The sequence below is a fragment of the Gadus morhua genome, chromosome 13 (assembly GCF_902167405.1).
Source record: "Gadus morhua chromosome 13, gadMor3.0, whole genome shotgun sequence".
Lineage (NCBI taxonomy): Eukaryota > Metazoa > Chordata > Actinopteri > Gadiformes > Gadidae > Gadus > Gadus morhua.
The window spans coordinates 4,838,375-4,859,173 of record NC_044060.1 but is presented as its reverse complement, the minus strand read 5'-3'; the positions used below and the strand labels follow the sequence as shown (position 1 = coordinate 4,859,173).

General features: G+C 45.4%; 1 protein-coding gene across 1 annotated transcript; it reads left to right on the top strand.

Annotated features, from left to right (window-relative positions):
• Positions 1 to 3,843: 3,843 nt before the first annotated feature.
• On the top strand, positions 3,844 to 19,779 carry ccdc71 (coiled-coil domain containing 71). The gene is made up of 2 exons (XM_030375193.1): positions 3,844 to 3,936; positions 18,200 to 19,779. The coding sequence occupies exon 2, from the start codon at positions 18,211 to 18,213 to the stop codon at positions 19,333 to 19,335; it is 1,125 nt and encodes a 374-aa protein (XP_030231053.1). The 5' UTR covers positions 3,844 to 3,936; positions 18,200 to 18,210; the 3' UTR covers positions 19,336 to 19,779.
• The last annotated feature ends 1,020 nt before the right edge of the window (positions 19,780 to 20,799 follow it).

Here is a 20,799-nt window from a genome sequence, read left to right as displayed (position 1 = left end):
CGTTTGTATGGTACGCCCACCTAAACGAGTCGTAAGGTGTGAATCTCCCAGCTGTCTTGGGGCATTGCACGGAGGCAAGCTCTTTTTGGTTCACCCTACTCGGTCTACTCTCAGAACAACGAGTGGGAAGGTGGAGATTATGACCAAAAGGGGGCGAGGCTCCGTGAAATGCCACAAGACAGCTGGGAGATTTCCCATCTTACGACTCGTACGGATGGGCGTATCATACAAATGGATCGCACCATAACACCAGGCCCTCATCTGCTCCGTTGATCAAGTGCTTTAAGTATAAAAGGGGGTAAGCATGATGTCTGGCAGGGAGGAGGAGGAGAACAGGATGAAGGTGAAACATGTTTATCAAATAAAACTGGGGGTCAGACAAAGGGATCCGGCAGGGAAGGGTGTGAGGGCAGGTTAAGGCCTAATCCCATTTCTACCCCTTACCCCTTCCCCTTACCCCTCCCCCTTGTTTTCGTAGCCCCTGCAACGTTCTAAAACCGTCTCGTTGCAAGCCGCTGCAAGCCGTTGCAAGGTGAATCTTTGGTCTGAACTGGGCTTTAAGCCCAGTGCAGCCAGTGTGAACTGCCCAGTTTTAGAACGTCGCAGCCCGTCTCGTTGCAAGGCGTTGCAAGGCGTTGCAAGGCGTTGCAAGGCGTTGCGAGTTGCAAGCCGTTGCAAGGTGAATCTTTGGTCTGAACTGGGCTTAAAGCCCAGTTCATGTTATGTTGTTGTCCCGTTATGGGCCTGGAATGTTTACTACAGCGTTTCTACAGATCTATCCGGTTTCGCTTGGCTTCGTCTTTATGGAGATACTTCGAAACCGGATAGATCGAAACCGTAACGGTTTCGCCCGTTTCGGCTTCGTGTGGACGGGGCCTGAGATGGCCTCAAGGAATTGTTATGACATGAAAGAGACTATCAAGAAATGGTTGGCCGTTTGTTAACACCTGTTATCTGATATCTGGTGGTTAGGTTACCCAACCAGCCAAATGGCACTGATTAAGCCCTTTTGAGCAACTGCACTTACATATTCATTTATGTAACCCCCTTTATTCCTATGTGCAATAACCCCTGACATCTTGAATGTAGGCCTATTTTTGTTTTGTTATGTTTGTTATGTGTCTATTTAGCATGGAGCCGTCTGTGAACATTTCACTGCAATGTATTGTGTATGTGACAAATAAAATCTGAATCTGAATCTGATGCAGAATCCTAAGAGAGTTTATTACAGAGAGAGGAACCTTTAACTGCTGTGGTTTCAATGTCTAGTCCCAAGGGAGGGTTGTTAAATGATATCTCACCTGGGAATACCCATTGCCAGTAATGGCGCGTTCATGTGTCCTGGTAATAACGAGACGCCACGTCAGTGATGACGCTCACGCTTATGCGTGTTCCCGACAGCGACCGTTCATGTGCACTGTGTTCGGAATCTAAAAGTTATTCTTCGTCAGAGGTATATATCACACCAACAGGACTATTGAAACCATCTGTTGGGCGTGGAACAAAGGTTCCTTGTTTATTGGCGATCATGGATGCCGCAAGGAATATATTTATTTTCATTCGTGCATAGTAAGCAGCACCTTGACAGATGATGGTTGATTATTTTATATTGAGTAAAACTTTCGGGCCGTTCAAAACTTTTGCCTTGTGGTCCGCTATGTTCATGCGCGTCACTAGTAAACAATACGTCCATCCAACAATCCAACTCTGTTACCAAAATCTGGCCCAAATTGCCAAAAGGTAGTAGAATCATCAGAGCTTCATGAGGTGTCGTTCACGAGAACTTTCTGACGTCGCATAAAATGTTTTCCCCATAATTCCCAGCGATCTTAACGCGCCATAAATCAAAGCTCCAGCATTGGCCAGTTTTAGATATGGGATCTTGTCTGCATAGTTTTGTTTATTTTAAAGTTAAGGGTCTTGGGGTATCTTGAGTCCCAGGTATGTCAAGTTATCATATACTAGTTAAAATAGTAGAGCATTGAGGACATCTTAGTCTATACTGTCCGATAGAGGCATGAACTCACTCTTACCCAAGTTCATTGTGTAGCCAGAGTTTGCCAAATTATTTTATGAAATCAAACAAGGGAGGAAGCAAGGCTTCTGGGTTAGAGAGGCACAACAATGTATCGTCGGCATAAAGGCTCACTGGCTTTCCAGGTTTCCGATCTTAATACCGCTGATATTTGGGCAAGTCTTGATTGTTATTGCGGGTTTTTGGTCAGGGGGTATAATTGATGAGATATGCCTCCCGATCTATGAGCTAGTATTTTCTTGATGGACTTTTGGTTAAAGTTAATCAGAGCGATAGTCCTGTAACTGATTGGCCTGCAACATAATTCTGAGAAGAACTGGTCAAGTTTCGTATGAAAGGCCTTTTAGTGTTCCCAACCAAATCTGTCAGGACTTGCCCAGAGTCAAGTATTAGCCTTGCTGACTCATCCAGTTTTGGTTAGATAGATTGTTCATCCAATCACCTGCCAAGTATTTTTTGAAAGTGCCTGCCCCTGTACAGTTTTCGAGGAAGACTTATCGATTTCTTCAGGGCTTGCGTCCAACCCCGCCCCCATGACCATGTGTGCTTATTGGTCATTTGTCCTGGGTTTCTGCCCGACCGATCTCTTAATATAGTCTGCTTGTTTACAAGTTTAAATGTCAACGGACAGCTTGATCACATTCAGGGTGACATATCCACCTGACCTTGGCACTGTCCACTGTGTGTGCTTCGGAGAGTTCGTCACACTGAGCTCCGCCCCTGCTCTGCTCAGCCCTCTCTGCTGTTTATGCTTATATGCATGTGTATGACAAACATGTATATGGGGAATATATTTTTGTCTTTGTATGTTTATGTGTGTGTGTGTGAGTGGGTGATATTGTGTGAGTGAGGATGTGTGTGTGTGTGTGTGTGTGTGTGTGTGTGTGTGTGTGTGTGTGTGTGTGTGTGTGTGTGTGTGTGTGTGTGTGTGTGTGTGTGTGTGTGTGTGTGTGTGTGTTGTGGCAACCCGGCACGGTGAGCGAACCACCTTCTCCCAAACAGGACACCATTTCGTGGGGAAAAGCAAAAAAGGCATGTTTAATATAAAATACTAGCTCATAGATGAGTGGAGAAGCAGACTTTTTAAGCCCTGCTTCTCCACCTGTTCCACAGGTGTTCTCCATGTCCTTAATTGGCCCAGGCCGGGTTGCCACAGTGTGTGCGTGTGTGTGTGTGTGTGTGTGGCTGTAGGTGTCGGTGTGTATCTGTATACAAGTAACACCTCAATTAACCACAATATGGGTCGTAACTATGGGGAAACCCCACCCCCTCTCGTTCCTAGAACTGTGTGATCTGTGTTAGAACTACAGGCGAAACAGGGGGTACACTCGCACTTAAATGTCTTTGGGCTTTACATATGTATCTTTGTATTATCCCTGGGATATTCTGACAAACTGAATTTAAATTTCAAATTCCTGCCTCACGTAAGACTATCTGAATGTTCAGGCTCAGCACTAATATTAATATATTCATACTATTTCAACCCGCTAATTGGCATTTTAGACAGGGGTCCAAAAAACTAATGGAAATGGGGCATGTTGACCAAAGGAGGGGCCTCTATTTTTCCCGTCTGGGGCCCCAGAAGACCTAGGGCTGGCCCTAGGTTAGCGTTACAGTTAAGGGTCTTCTTTTGTGATTTCAGCCTCTCTCTAACCCCGCCCAAAGCCCCGCCCACCGCTCCTCTCAGCTAACCGAATGCCCCGCTCTCTCTGAAGACCCGCCCACCGGCTCTTCTCAGCCAACCTAAAGTCTCTCTCTATTTATCTCTCCCTCTCTCCGTCACTCTCGCCCTGTGGCCCCGCCCCGCCCACCCCTCTCTCAGCGCCGCTGTTGTTGCAGCCATTTTACTGTGAAGCTTCGCTGGAGCGGAGGGAGAGAGGCAGACATCGCTCCGGTGAACGGTGAGCTCAGAGTCCTTTCTATTTTCACTGTCCCTACCGTGTCCCGTCCGGGCCGTGCTGAGAGGCCAGGACGAGACCTGAAGTGGCCAGGTCACAGAGAACATAGCTGGGAACAACACTGGAGCCTCACAGCCAGCCGTTGACCGTCCGTTTGATAGGTGGTCCTGTATAACGGTGTATCGAGTGCTCTGCGTGATATTTTCAAGAAGTTCAATAGCGGGCGCCGATTGGACGCTCGCCATGTCGGGGGAGGGGGCGCTCGTGTGCAGCGAAAGATCGTAAACGGTCGCGAGCGACGCGCGAATCTTTGACGCTCTGGTTAACAAAGGCGTACAAACTGCGTAACGCTAAGTTTGGTTATAATTATACCACAATATGTTCCTTTTAGATATCGTAAAGATCCATGATAGTTATTGTTAACAAAGGACGAATTCTTAAATGGTTTTATTTTTGATTGTACTGCTAAAGCCGAAAGCCTGAAGCACATAGCCGTGTCTTGAAATTGCAAACATTTTAAATTTGAAGCGAAAAAACGTGTAAAATTCATGCTCTGTGTATTTTGTGCTGGTAAAAAGGTTTGATTCTAGTGCTTTGTGTTGCTCTTGAAATATGAGGCAAAGTTCGACTTAAGGGGAACTTCAGTTATTTTAACCTGGACAATTTATTTTCGATCATTTTGGCTGTAAGGCTTTATCGGTTTTTGAAAATGGGTCCAGTGTGGATCGAGAACTCTTCAGCCGTATATTTTTTGCCATTTAAACCTCACCCTTATCTCATGGAAAAGATCCCTACATAGAAAGTTGCGCTGAGTTGTCTCGCTGAAGTAGAAATCTTGTGAAAGTTTAGTTTTAACCGGAAGCAAGGTGGAAATGTGAGCGAAGGCTGGAGAGTGCAGGTTTTGTTGGACTACTTAAATGTAGCTTGGTGTTTAATAAAGATTTGGTTGGAGAAAAGTTGAGATTGCCCTCTGCAAAGCAGCAACGATATACCGATATATCGGTTAGCTGATTTCATTGGCCTACTACAGATCTATCGTAACTTTTTATAGAACACTTCTACGTAACAAACACCCTTTAGCAACCTGTAAACACCTACCCAGCAGTAACCGTAGGAATAAGTTATCACCTAGCAACCTGTAAACACCTGGCAACCTGTTAACACCAAGCCACCAGTAAAAACATAGGAACAAGTCACCACATCGCAACCAGTAATCACATAGCAACCAGCAAAAACCTAGCAACATGTAAACCAATATGAACAAGTAACCACATTGCAACCAATAATCACATAGCAACCAGCAAACACCCAGTGACTAGGCCACACCTAGCAACATGTCAACACATATGAACAAGTAAACACGTAGCAAACAGTACTCAAATAGCAACTAGAAAACACCTAGCAACCACTGCTACATAGCAACCGATATCTGCCGAAAACAGAAGCTACATAGTAGTCAATAACTATCAGAAACAGTATTTCCATAGAAACCAATAACAACTAAAATCAGTCGCTACATGGCAAGCTATTACTGTCTCTCAATGCAGAGCTAGTATTTTGTATGCCAACATACAAGCTGCAATAACTACTGTAGCCACAGATGGCAGCACATTTAGACAGGTGAGGAAGCCGAAGCCAATACGTCAAATAGGCCACGCCTACTTGATACAATTGCGGAGCGGGAGTGAGATCAGGTCAGAAACCCATGGCAGCCCCGTTCGTAGCCCCGTGGCTGGAAGACAGGTCAGCCGTGGGTCGCTCCACGCGCGTGTTCAATACAATTCCCCTCTGTTTGCTTCATAGTTACCATACCAAAATACTTACAATACTTACAATACTATTGACCATTAAGCTAGTAACAGCCTCTTCTGTTCATTCACTTTAGGTGACCACGTGATTCATCTTGAACTTCTGATACAGGTCAAGTTGAACCGTCCAGCGCGAGATTCAAGACTCAATTCTCATTGGCTGTCAGCATTTTCCCTCCCAGTAATGTAGATGAGGTAGATGTAGTTCTGGTTTGACCCGGGTTAAACAGGGGTATTAATGTTCACATCTGTGTTTTTTTTGTGTGCACAGATATATCGTTTATTATACTTGTAGACGGCTGAGCAATTGTTATAAATTACATTTCTGTGATTATCACATTGTGTTTCAACACTTGTCTGTTGGTTACGCGTCAGGCGTACGGTCCCTGATTGGTCACGCTTGCATGTCAACTAAGACCTCTTACTGAAAAGTAGGCGGTCCTTGATGCTAGGGCTGGGCGATATGGACCAACAGTCATTTCTCCCATAAAGACTCGATCACTGATAAGTATGAACAGGATTTATTTAAATAACGACATGGGAATATTTTGCATGGTAAATCTTTGGCATGAGCCCCGTCACTGATCCAGGGTGACGTGCGGACTCGGCGTATCCTGCCAGGACTAGCAGGGGCGGAGCCTTCCCCTGGACAAGTAGACTGAGGCCGACCTGGTGGTGGTGGGGTGGATGGAGGTGCGTCGAACGAAGACCTGAGCAGCAAAGACATATGTTAGACTACTCTTTATAGAGCAGGTGTAGGCAGGTGATTGGTAGCTGGTGATTGGCGGCCAGCCGCGCGTGATTTGAGTCCTCCTGGTAGAACTACCAGCAAGCTTACATATCTCGATATCTTCAAGCAGAATATCGATATGAGATAAATATCGATATTTGTTGACGCAATACATAGTTGCTGTTGCCGCGCTCCAACTCGTCGTTCTACATCGGTGGCGCCGCTGTGCTCTCATTTCCAGCCTGCCTGCGACGCTGTGCTCGTTAACCTGCTGAGGGGGGGAGGGGGGAGTTACCGTTATTATTATAGCCTACCTACCTACCGTTTGGATTTACCGTTACTATTCCTACCGTTCGGAATTGAATAAAGTTTGCTGGTTGACTAAACCGTGGACTAGACACTGCCTCCGCCTCGTATTTGAGAACATTACAATATATTATACAACGGGGGACCTAAATCCAGCGATCTGATTGGTTCCCAACTGTTGTATAATGAGCGTATACATAACTGCTATGACGCCCGATCATTTTGTGAAAGTTTGCATATCACTCCGCGCCTGGAAGTAGAAACAGTTACAAAGTAAAACGTATGTTGGATGATGGAGAGCGTGTAAATGTTGTTACTCCGGGAGTGAGCAAGGCGATGGAGAGACTAACGAAAGCTTAGGCACACGGCGAGTGAACTGCTCCATAGGATAAATTGCCGGCGAACCGCTCTATCGGAGCCTTCTCTCGGAGGGACGCTAAAGTGTGTTGCATAGCGACCGTCGATGCATAGCAGCAGCCAGGAGGGACTACTTTTTTGTATTCTTTAATTAAACGGCTATTTCGACTTTCTTGGTTTCTTTTTAAATGTAGTGTGTCTATGACTTTCGTTTCGCCATAATAGTAACCGTTGTATCAAAGCAATAGATCACTTCAGTCAGTGGCATGTGCTCATTATACCACTGTGAAGGGGGTCGCCGGCCCTCCGCTGCGCGTCGGGGCTGGACAACGCCCCTTAACAGTGGTATAATGAGCACATACCACAGCCTGGCGTGATCTATTGCTTAAATATATAATATCACGGCCAAAAGCTGTGTGAGCCTCCGGAATCTTATGAATCTTATTATAATAATAATAATATTATTAATTTAGCTCCCGTCGGGTCGGGTTCTCCGACATCTTTGGTTCTTCCACTTCCAGACCAATCTGAAGCACAGAATTGAATTGCGACATGGAGCGACACTTGCCGGAGCTGAGCTCCGCCGGAGCGGAATCATTTTGGGACAATTGCTGTACTATCTGAATAAAAAATAATTAATGTCGAGACAGCTTAAGATTCTGGGTCGCTGCACGCATTTCTGAGCACGTTGGGGCTGCTGCAAGTGATGGAAGAGGTTGGTCGTAGGCTGCTTGACCCTTTAGTTGCGACAGATTTGAAGTGTTCTCTACAAAAAACCTGATTCTATCATTCATCAGACACCTTGTACCCAAAACATCGCCAAACTATGGAGCCATTTGTCTTCTGCTTACATACAAGCTCCTCTGAGCCGCGTTTGCCAGCGGACTCGATGTTTCACGCCGTAGGGGGATTTAAAAGAGTGACGTGAGTGGAAGGGTGGCCGGGCCGCGTGTGTGTGTTAGCCGGAGGCAGAGCGGGAGAGAGATAAGCAGAGTTACGAAATAGCAGGCGGCAGTCGCGGTTCGAAACTGCTGTTATTTGGATAAAATATGCTGTACTTTCAACGCAAATGAAACTAAATCAATGTTGTGATGTTGACGATAGCGTCTCGTTCCATATCCCGTTGGAAAAATATCGATATATTTCAAATATCGATCGCCCTGCCCTACGATGCCGTTAATCAATGCTGTGTCCCAGACTTTCTGTTGAGACAGGACACAGATGCGCTTCCAGATCTTACTAGCACTGGGATAACAAAGAGATGGGGAGGGGCAACCGAACAGAGGAGGGGGCGCTACTGAACAGAAGGTAGGGGCAACTGAACAGAGGGGGAGGGGCAACTGAATAGAGGGGAGGGGCTACTGAACAGAGGGGGAGGGGCAACTGCACGGTAAGGGGAGGGGCAACATAACGGAGGGGGGAGGGGCTACAGAAAAGAGGGGTAGGGGTTACAGAAACGAAGGGTAGGGGCTACAGAACAGAAGGGTAGGGGCAATAGAACAGAAGGTCAGGGGCTACAGGACAGAGGGGGAGGGGCAACATAACGGTGGGGGGAGGTGCTACTCAAGAGAGGGGGAGGCTTTCTTGAACTGAGGAGCCATGGGGCAGAGGGGAGAGGGGCTATGGAGCAGAGAGGGAGAGTGCTATGGAACCGGGTCAGCCATTTTAGATGGTTGCAGACTGAGAGAAGAGGGAACAGCTTGTCTCCTTGTGTCTTCAAACACAGGAAGGTACGCTTTAGGTCACATTAGACAGTAGGTGTTTGAGAAATAAGATGCAGGAGGGACCAGTGTTGGGATGTTATTGCTAGTGTTAAAGGTACATTTGGTTGGATTTAGTGGCAAGCAGCGGCGAGGTTGCAGGTTAGAACTATGTAGAGCTGGTTGATTTATAACCAGAAGGTTGCTAGATCAATCCAGCAAGTTCATCGAGTGTCGAGCAAGATATCTAACCCTATCCGCTACCGACGAGCTCGCCTTGCATTGTTTTGTGAATGTGTGTATAATTGGTTAGAAAAGCTTGGTTCGAAAAGCTTTGCCCTAAAATCTAAAAATGTGTCCTGTACTGACCTGTTAGGTGCCAGTAGGTACTTCCAAAAGGCTGTCATCGACAAATATTACTCTGTTACTCCGAAAAAGCCGTTATTACCATTCCGGGCTACTCTAGAAACATGGCGGTATAATATTGCAGGCTCATTGGATAGTAAGCCCTTTGTAGATTTAAAGGGGTCACTTTAAGGACCGAAAACACAACAATTCTCATTTTCATGGGAGTGAACATTTCTGCCAAGTTAATTGCCACCAAATAATAGGGCTGGCCCGAATGCCATTTTTCAGGCTTCGAATACTCGTTGGTTTTTCCGAGCGAATATTCGAATACTCGTTCCAGAAAAAAACACCATCAAAAACAACATTAATAATCCCTATATACTCCCTGGAACAGATTTTGACAGTATCTGCATATTTTGTTGAAGATTTAATAGCTTTTGAACGTTAATTAGTAGGCCTAAATAGGTTGAAGTCCCTTCGTTTTTCCCCGTGAAAGCGAACAGCTGTTGCTCCGTTCCTAATCAGCTGTTCTCTGCCATCTCGGCCCTTACGGGAGCTTTTCAATTCATCCTGGAACGTGCATCTTTTCAGGGAATTTGTACAATAAATCCATAACAAATAGAGAATATTGATTGTCTTATGTGTCCATATTATATCCATTATATTGACCGGGTATTCCCAAGACGCTCACGCTCTGCAGCAAGCCAGTCACAGTTGATTGGCGCGGCGCTGTACAGCGAACGTAAACAAACAACTAAGCTAAGGTTTTAAGTATTACTTTTCCTCCAGAGATCCCGCTAATGTTGTGTTATAAAGTAAAGGGAAACAAGATATCAATTCTTCCTCCACCTCTCTCGCTTCTCTGCTGGGTGTCGCTGACGCAGTGTTTCCCACACATTGACGAGACTATGGCGCCCCGCCATAGTCTAATTTCGGCCGCCATAGTCTCTGCGTGCACATGAAGTTTTTTTTTTTTTGCTCAGACGAAGTTCTTGTCGCTCTCATTGGGATTGCATGAGAGCACGAAGTTCGGCTGTTTGCCTGCGATTCGGCTTTGTGCCGAATAGCCTTCTGCAGCCGAATCCAAGTTGGCAATCCTTGAACTTTATTTAAATGAGAGTCTGGTGAATCGTGATAAAAGCCAATCAGTTTAGCGTGCATGTGCTTACGTTGCAGAGGGTCTTGAGTTGTCTAAAAAATAGAGAGAGCGCGACATTCGGAATTTTGCATTAACGTATGAGCACTACCTTAACGGCATCCATGATCAGTAAGTTAACTAACTGTGAACTGTTTGAGAACATAGAACTCCGTTTGACCAAGTGCACACGCAAACATAAAAACTGAGTTTCTGAGTTTTTATAAATGATCGTTTCCCATGATAAAAACTCTGTTTTCGTGTAGCCTAAATGAAAGGGCAAAACGTATGAAAACATGTGTTTTCCCATTGTGTAAACGGGGGGTTTATACAAATGTATAGCCTATGAAACGATTGAGAAGGTGACATTTAGGCCACGCCATTGTGTTTAAATAGGCGTACACTGAAAAAAGAAGATTGGCCATCTGTTGTGTAGAATGTATATCTGCAGAAATATACGCCAAGAACGGCTAAAGATAATTCCATAATTTATTATTTCATCTGAATGCAACGTGAGCTGCAGCAATAGTGCACCACAACTCAACAAATACAAAGTCCATAATCAATACCAAGGAATTAGTTCTTTGTTAGTGTTAGTTTACTATTAGTAGGCAAACCACCGCGCATGTCCGGTTGAATGCCCCCCCCCCCCCATAGTCTCCAAAATTTCTGTGGGAAACACTGTGACGCTTATAGTTTGCCTCCCTCGCTCTGGTAACGTCGCGTACGTGAAAAAAAAAACAACAAAGCTCAGAATACTGATTTAAGCTTCGAATACTAATTTTCCGAACGAGTATTCGAATATTCGAATAATTGGGACGGAACGGAGAATGTGCCATCCAGAAAGACGTGCTTCTCTCCTGTTGGCTAGGGGCCTATATTGAAAACATAGATTCGGTAGAGAAACCCAACCTGTTAGGAAACATTTTGGCACTGAGCCCGATAAAGAGTAGCCTGGCTCCGCCCGTCTCAATTTTAATTTCCCTTCAGTACTACTTCCCGGTCTGCGGTATGTTAGTGGGTTTTCTACGTTCACATTTTTTGCGTCCATTCAGCAAGCAGAGGGAGTGGCTGAGAACAATGGCGTTATAGTCAGCTCTCGTTGACGGACATCTTCATGGACAGTGTTTGGTTTGTTTACAGCCTGCGTGCAACGTGATTCCCAGCCAAACGTTAGCGATTGGTTATGGCAGATCCAGAGTGCCACTGGGCAGATCCAATAGTTTTAAACTTCAACAGACTTCAACAGAGACCCAATTGAGTAGGTCCAGACTCTCTATGCAAATGAAATGAAGTACGAGTCTGGTAGGGAACGCCGAAGAATTTGGTCGAGGCAGTGTGCAGCATTTCCACCAAGAAATTCAATATCACTCGAGGAAACACTACAAATCTAGAATGTAGTGCTAACTCTATTTCTATCCTCTAGCTAAAGATGATACTCCGTAGTGCTAACTATTTTATTATCAGCTAGCTAAAAATGATACTCCGTAATGCTATCTATTATCCTCTAGCTAAAGATGATACTCCGTAATGCTAACTATTATTATCCTCTAGCTAAAGATGATACTCTGTAGTGCTAACTCTATAATTATCCTATAGCTAAAGATGATAGTGCTACTCTTATCAGCTAGCTTAACATGATACTACCTACTTCTAACGCTATTATTTATTACTCTAGCTAGGGTTGCCGCGGTATACGGTATTACCGGTGTTACCGGTGTTGAGGCCAACACCGTTTACTCGGTGATGCACACTGGCAACACCGAGTTGTTATTTATTTTTTCCAGTAATAAAAAAAATGAATCTGTAAAAATGAATAATATAATAAGAAAATAAAAATGTGTAAAACAGGCCATAGTTCTGCTCTGTGTGGAAGAGAATTGGCTCGCCGAGAATTGGCTCGCCGAGAATTGGCGCGCTTCCTTACAAGACCGGTAACCATAGCAACGCCAGTAAACAAACCCCGCGAAGCCCAATCCCTATGAGAGCTCCCCGCGCTACGTCCTTTCGGAGGCACACAGAGCTTTTGGCCGTGAAATGATATATACAATTATATCATACTATTATATATGGAACGTTATAAAACACTGTCCCCGAGAATTGGCGCGCTGCCAGACGCTGTCACCGAGCGTGAGAGGAGAGTTGACGGAGAAGATGGCGGTTGACCTAGTTTCAACGTTTATACCGTTTATACTCGGTAATACCGGTGTTGACACGAGTGTATTACTCGGTGTGAAAATGTCCACACTGCGACCACCCTAACTCTAGCTAAACATGATGTTGCCTAGCGCCAGTGTTGGGGTAGTTACTCAAAAAAAGTAATTAGTTACTTATTACTAGTTACTTCGGTAAATTGTAATGAGATTACTTTACTAGTTACTGCATTTGAAAAGTAACTTCACTACTTATTACTTTACTTTCCAGTTTTAATTTACTGTAGATACATGGACAAACATGATCACTTCGTTTTTATTGTATAAATCGATACAAAATAGCATATAAAACCATATGAAAGGCTGAATGAACCTGATCTATTCTGCAAGCTATGACCTCATAAGTGTGTCTTCCTCTCACCCTCTTGCAGGCAAGAGCAGCCTTCTCAAGTTTAAAGTAATGCTGTCTATCCAGTGCACCGTCATTCCTAAGTAACTTTTGTTGTTGCTGGACCAAATGTCCACGGTTGTGGACACAAGATCCAGGGAGGACTCAAAATTTATTTGAGCTTCGATTCCATGATGTCGGTATAACACTTGTTCAGGTAATGGGAAAACGTTTTCCTGTCAGATGTTGTGTTGCGAGTCGTGGGTTATTTATGTAGTATTTTTCTAAATCTGGGCGATTCAATAGTCGACAGGGGAAGCATGTCTTCTACAATGAACCCTGCAACCAGCCGGTCTTTCTGTGTCACCTGCTTCTGCGGTCCAACACTTGAACACTCCTTCGCACAAGCAGCTACATAACTTAAATCGATCGCTATGGCAACGTGCCGAGGCAAGCCGGCGCTGCAGACACACAGGCAGCACGCATGCACGCACCACAACAGATCACTTTACACGCAGGCAATCACGGCTTGGGTAACGCAGGAAAGCGCGTTACTATAGTCTAGTAAAGTAGTGTAGTTACCGATATTTTAAATGCCTAGCACCAACACCAATGGTTTTCCATTTTCCTGCCCCTAGCTCTTTTGTTAAATGAGCTAACCCTCTGACCTGGTATCCTCTCTTGTTTTCACATATTTGAATTTGCATAACCTAATGGATTCTGCTTTTCCTAATTAAAAAGGACAACCAAAAGTATGCATTGCAGGCGGCCAATGAATCGCGATAAAACTCACGTCGATTACGACGATAAGCATTAGACATAAATGCTCGATATTAAATAAATAAAGTAAAAAATATATATATATTTACATTATTTTCAATAGGTTACAAGGCAAGCTACCTTATATCTGTTCTGTTGTTCTGTTGGAAGCCGATAAAACGCGTTTGTGAAGTTAAATGTGATTAAGTGTTCCCTTATCACAAATATGGTTATAAACAAAGAAGTATGGTTTAACTAATGAACACTCTAGTTTCTTCAGGCTGCAGCAGTATCAAATCATATATCGTGATTAATATCGATATCGATCAATATCAAAAAAATAATCGTGATAATATTTTTCGCAATATCGCCCTGATATTGAACACGGCGACAGACCTAAAATGAAATCTTACGATGCGTGTTGTCTCCGTGCCACGCTGCGCTGCCTGACGTTGCAATTCCTTGCTGATCTGGTGTGCGAACCGCTCGACAGTGAGGCTCTGCCCTTACTTTACCGTGTCAGACTCGGACCTAGAGTGGATCCTAAGCCCTGGGACTTCCTCCCCACAGCGGATGTGATATTGTGGCGACCAGGTAGAGCTGTCTGCCTGGCTCCCTGCAGTGTGGCCAGTTTAGTTCGTCTAGCTTATTTTCCCCTCTTCGACCAATCAATTGGTCGAAGAGGGGAAAATAATAAAAAATATTAAAAATTATGAAAATAAGGGGAAAATCTCTTCGACCAATCGATTGGTCGAAGAGAAGGTCGAATTTCAGTCTGACAAGTTTTTCTTTGATTACCACGGCCGTACATTTTCCTTCACTATACTAAACTATACTATACTAAACTAAACTTTCATTTGGTTGACTTGAGCTGTTCATCCAATGTCCTGGCCTTCATGAAGCAGCCAGAGCTCTTAAACAAGGAGCTCCTAGTAACCGTAGCCTGACGGGAGAGGGACTGCAGTACCGTGATGAACAGAGCTCCATAAAGACATCTAGTAGGAATCTTTGTCTATTTCAGCGGTCAATCGGCTATTCACTAATATTGTGCACATAAAACATTCTACTTGTTATTATGAATGCAAAGTTATTTGCAGATACACGATGGATGGTTGTGATAAGAGACCTTTTTAAAATAGTGCCACTAGCAGTGAGGCTACCCGATGTTGATTGCTTAGTCGCCTCATGAATATTTAGCATCAAAGTTGCTGTAGGGGAAACTTAAGTGCTATAACATGAGTGAGTGAGTGTAATCTGGTTGAAATGGCCAAGCCATCCATCAGCTATTCTTCAGTGAAATGCTATGGGAGACTATGAAGCAATTTAGAATTTAGAGCTAAATGTGATGCTACCTAGAGCTAGCCCTACTATTAGCCGCTTGATGAACATGATGCTACCTAGCGCAAGCTCTATTGTTATCATCTCTCTTAATGTGATACTTCCTAGCGTTTCGACTACAATGCAAAATCCCATGCATCGTTGCTAGTGACTTCCTGTGTTTTTAGCTTCCAGATTCACTGCAATACCCTACTCAATTGTTTCCTTTTTTCCCTTTAGTCTGCACCTAGCCTCTTCCCATCGGCAAATAGTCGCTAACCACCAAACATTTTGTGTTTATTAAGTTGTCAATGTTCATCCCTTTCTGGGTTAAGCTTTTTCCCTGAAAAGCCCCTTCCTTTGTTTATCTTGTCATTGACCAGCTATATTGTATAGCTGTAGCTTTTTCAACAACTAAATAACTAGATTTTGAGTTGGCTAGGCTATGCATGCATCCAAAGTGGTTAACTACATCCATATAACTATGATTATCGCCCTGTTATATGCAGACCAATTCATGATGATACATGAAGGTGCTTCAAGCCAAAGTTTCCTTGAACCGCCGACGTAAAGATGGGCGTCATGACGGTGTGCAGTTGTATCGCAAGGGCTGGCCCGAATGCCATTTTTCAGGCTTCGAATACTCGTTGGTTTTTCCGAGCGAGTATTCGAATACTCGTTGCAGAAAAACACACCATAAAAAACATTAATAATCCCTATATACTCCCTGGAACCGATTTGATGACAGTATCTGCATATTTTGTTGAACTTAATAGTTTTTGAACGTTAATTAGTAGGCCTAAGTAAGTTGGAGTTCCTTCGTTTTTCCCCGTGGAAGCGAACAGCTGTTGTTGCGTTCCAAATCAGCTGTCCTCTGCCATCTCAGCCCTTACAGGAGCTGTCATGCCAAATTTGTACCGGCTGCCAAATTTGTACCGGGCGCGTCATCCATACGTAATCCTTTCCAAACCTGCCTGGCAACAGATGATCACGTCGTCCGTTGCCGGGCAGGTTTCAAAAAACATTCGCGCTCATGTTGCCAAAGACGGAATAACATAATACAGTTAACGGATCGCTAGATAACACTTGTTTTTACCTTATATTTGTATTGTATTGAACTGTTTAATCAAATTTAGCTAGTAAACTGAGTGTTTAAAGCGGGTTTCAAAAAACATTCGCGCTCATGTTGCCAAAGATGAAATAACATAATAAAGAAAACGGATCGCTAGATTACACTTGTTTTTACTTTATATTTGTATTGTATTTAATTGTTTCATCAAATTTAGCAAGTAAACTGAGTGTTTAAAGCAGGTCAAGGACGAAATAGCACAATACAGATAACGGATCGCTAGATAGAAGGTTTGCGAATGTTCGTGAACCTTTCACGTCATTGGACGACGCGATCATCTGTTGCCAGGCAGGTTTGGAATGGATTACGTATGGATGACGCGCCCGGTACAAATTTGGCAGCCGGTACAAATTTGGCATGACAGAGCCTTTCAATTCATCCTGGAACGTGCATATTTTCAGGGAATTTGTACAATAAATCCATAAGAAATGCAGAGTATTGATTGATCTTATGTGTCCATATTGTGGCGAGAAGGACGAGACGGGAGCCCAGGTTAAGTGATGACGCCCCTTGTGCCCCATACACCGCACGACTACGAGCGCTGCCTCTATTTAACACGACACACAACACAGAGCGCACCGCACACCCAACCAACAGACATGTAATGTAATTCTCGGTAACGGTGGCGGCAACACTACACACAACAAGTAGACACTCCACAACACACAACTACACTCTACCGAGCACACACCCCAAACCCGTTAACCCCAACACAAAAATACAATAAAACCCCTTTTCCCCAACCGGCATCACGGATTCTCAGAATCCCCGGTGCGACCCCCGTAGGAGTCGCCACAATATATAAGACGCTCCCGCTCTGCAGCAAGCCAGCCACAGTTGATTGGCGCGGCGGCGGTGCTGTACAGCGAACTTAAACGAACAGCTAAGATAAGGTTAGCATTTCGCTAAGCATTACTTTCCTCCCGAGATCCCGCTAATGTTGTGTTATAAAGTTAAGGGAAACAAGATATCTATTCTTCCTCCACCTCTCTCGCTTCTCTGCTTGGTCTCGCTTGGTTTCCCTCCCTCGCTATGGTAACGTCACGTAGCAAATAGCTACGTGGAAAAAAAAAAAACAAGCTCCGAATACTGATTAAAGCTTTGAATACAAATTTTCCGAACGCCAGCCCTACAACGTTGGTATCCAACGTTTTGGATACCAACTTTCTCTAAAGGAGTGATAGCCTACTTTTAGTCACCGAACAGGGAAACAAAGTCTCCAAAAAATTTAAGTATTAAAGAACACTTCAAATGCTGATCATAATCCCCCTCATCCAGAAATACTTGGATTAAAAGTGTGAAACTATTATTTAATCCTCTAAATACTTAATTATTTTGGTGAAAGGACAGAGCATATACTGTCTTTTTGGTAGAAAATAACTGAATTCTATCACAGTATGACCAACTTGATTGCTACCCGCCAACAGGCGACATCGAAGCCGAGTGGCTTGCAAGACACACTGCCAGGTGTTTCTCGTGGTTTGCAGAACACACTGCAGAAGGATTCTCGTCCTGCACCTTATATACCCAATATTGTTTTCCCTTTTTGCAAGTCATCCTCCAAGACTTGCATAACATGTCCGACGATACAGATAACGTATAGAGAATAGCATGTTCGATGGGTTCAAGGTCCTGTGTTTACGGTGCAGTTTCAATACATCCTCCTGACCCTATGGACCCGCCACATGGACTCAGCTCTTTATGCCCGACTCGTGTCAGACCCTACTTATAGGGGAAAGGTGACTAGATATTTTCCACCATTAATGTATTTATATGATATATAGTCCTGATAATAATCATAGTTTGCAATAGAATATAGGGTTAATTTCTTTCATATCTTCACTAAGCTTTCTAGGATTGGGACCCATCTCTTTCTCCTGCATAACTCTTAATGTAGAAAATGGATTTAGTTTGTCACATAATTGAGATGTTCTCTCTTTTTCACGCCATTTCTACTTGACGTGCCTGATGTAAAAGGACCTTGAGTCCTCTGAGGAGGCTGAATAATAATCTCTGGAGCGCCGTCACTGTGTTTTCATTGACACGAGGCAATCAACGTCGTACTAGATTCAGAAACAACCATAGAGTTCCTGTGTTGATCTCCTGGCTGACCTCACTTCCTGTCTCCCCTGTCAGGAACCGGCAGCATGGCTAACCTGCTGACCCGTCCGGCGGTGCTTCGACCCTTGACCTTCGCCATGGAGGAGAAGCAGGCTCTCCACTCGTGGAGCCGCGTCTCGTCGGCGGGCCAAAGTGTGGTCCTGGAGGCGCTGAAGATCCTGGGGCCCAAGCCTGGGCCCCCCCACCCTGGCACCCCAGCACAACTCGGCACCAGAAGGTCCAACAGCACCCAGGACCTGCCCAGCCCCCGACCCAACAGCCAGCCGGTCCTGCTGGCTGTTGGGTCAGGGGCGGAGAAGGCCCTGGGTATGGGCACCAAGCCGCGGGGGCTCCCTAGCACAGAGGAGCTCCTGATCTTCCTGCAGGAGCTGCGGGAGGAGGGCCACAAGGCCACGGTGCTGCGCAGTAAGGACGTGTACGGCTATCGCTCGGCCCTCAGCTGCCCCCTCACCCAGGACAAGCTCCGGGCCCTTGAGAAGAGCCAGAAACCCACCGCCAAGCGGAGGGGCCGGAAGCCGCCGGCCAGGAAGAGGGATGTGCATGTGCATCCGTCCTGGAGGAAGGCCCAGAGGGGGAGCCCCCGGATCCAGGGCACCTGCCCTCCAGAGGCACCCCTCTGCCCCCCCTCGGCCCCGGTGAGCTGGACTCGGGGGCCCTGTGCTCCTCAGCCCTGCCTCAGACTGACCAACCTCCAGGACCTGCCCGGGGCCCCCACCGCCAGGCTCCAGATCCACACCAGCTGGGAGCCATCGTCGGGCCCCCACTCCAAGCAGCACCTCCCTCCTCCCCCGGCCCTCTCGGGGATCCCGCTCCACCCGTCCCAGACCAACGGCGAGGCCCCCGCCTCCCTGCTGAGACCCTGGGGCCTCTCCTGCCCCGTCCGCCACGACGGGGCCCTGATCGGAGACTCGGCCCCGACCCTCTACGGCCCACAGGCCGAGCTGGGCAGCAACGGGGTCCACGGGGCCCACCCCCAGGGCAGCGGCAGCCGCAGGGCCATGGCCAACCTGAGGAGGAAGGTGATCAAGGTGGACCACTCCCGGTCGGTGGCGGACGCCAGGCGGAAAGCCCAGAAGATCCTGCAGCTGGACCTGTCCCCCGTCATCCACATACAGCCCATGCCCATTAAGGACTACCGGCACCTCCAGTGACACTCCGCCGTCCTCCAGCCCGGGGCCCACTCCCTGGGCTCTCCCCAGGTTACTTTGGGGTTCTTCCTGGTCTCCCGTTCTCCGGACCCTGGATGTAAGGGTTGGGCGAGGCACGCAGCACTTTGGGTCGGACAGATTTGACCCTTGCTGCTAAACTCCTCATGGCTGCCCGGGTCATGGTTCTTACACGTGACCTATGGGGGTGATGTCACCTCCTAGCCTCTTTTGGAAAGTAGAATGGCTCTGTCTTCACGGCAACTCCCCATGACCATTCCAAATGATCCAAACACTTTCTAGTTTGTAGTTTTTTTTTTACGAGAATATGTTAATTTAAATTTGTTCTGAGTTCCCCAGGAAGATTTACCTGGGACTTCCTGTTGGTTTTTTCTGTGTATTTCATACTTATTTGAAATAAAAGTTCAATAAAACACATTTGAAACAATGGAAGTGGATTCAGATTATGTTGTTACCAAACCTCAGAGGGTTCTTCGTGTGGAGGCCGGAGTGGTGTTCACGGGAGAACGACCAATTCCGTTAGCTACTAGTGATGAGTAAGTGCTCGCTGGCAGTCGTTGCTATGACAACTACCCCCCCCCCCCCCCTTATTATCGAGACCAATCTGATGACTTTAACAACACTGAAGGAGATTTAATCAATCATGTGAAATATAAACCGAAATTAATTTTTTGAGTAGAACACTCAACCCTACTACTGAATTGTCGAGTAGAGTTGAATACTTAACCATATAACTGACGAGTCAAGGAGAGTAGAATACTCAACCCTAGAACTGACTAGTCCAGTAGAGCAGAATACTCAACCCTACAACTGACTAGTCCAGTAGAGTAGATGATTAGAATACTCAACCCTACAACTGACTAGTCCAGTAGAGTAGATGATTAGAATACTCAACCCTACAACTGACTAGTAGAGTAGATGATTAGAATACTCAACCCTACAACTGACTAGTCCAGTAGAGTAGATGATTAGAATACTCAACCCTACAACTGACTAGTCCAGTAGAGTTGATGATTAGAATACTCAACCCTACAACTGACTAGTCCAGTTGAATAGATGATTAGAATACTCAACCCTAGAAAAGACTAGTCCAATGGAGTAGAATACTCAACCATAGAATTGACTAGTCCAGTAGAGTTGATGATTAGAATACTCAACCCTAGAACTGACTAGTCCAGCAGGGTAGAAAAAAAGAACCCTAGAACTGACTGAGTGTGTTTGACTCCAAGCACAAAGCTTATCATTCCCATCCCCATGGTCTCTGGTGAGGCACTATGCTTGCCTCTGGTCTTTTGGTACCGTGGTATTTAGTTATAGTAGTTAGCTAGTAAGTTGTGACTACAAGAATGGCAAAGGAATTATTATTATTAGTTTATTCAGATATCCGAGGTCAACGAACATGCACTCGGGTACAAAAATATTCTGCCCAGTACGACATAGACCGACCAA

Coding starts and splice junctions, on each gene's coding strand:
- ccdc71 (XM_030375193.1), top strand. CDS start 18,211: ATGGCTAACCTGCTGACCCGTCCGGCGGTGCTTCGACCCTTGACCTTC.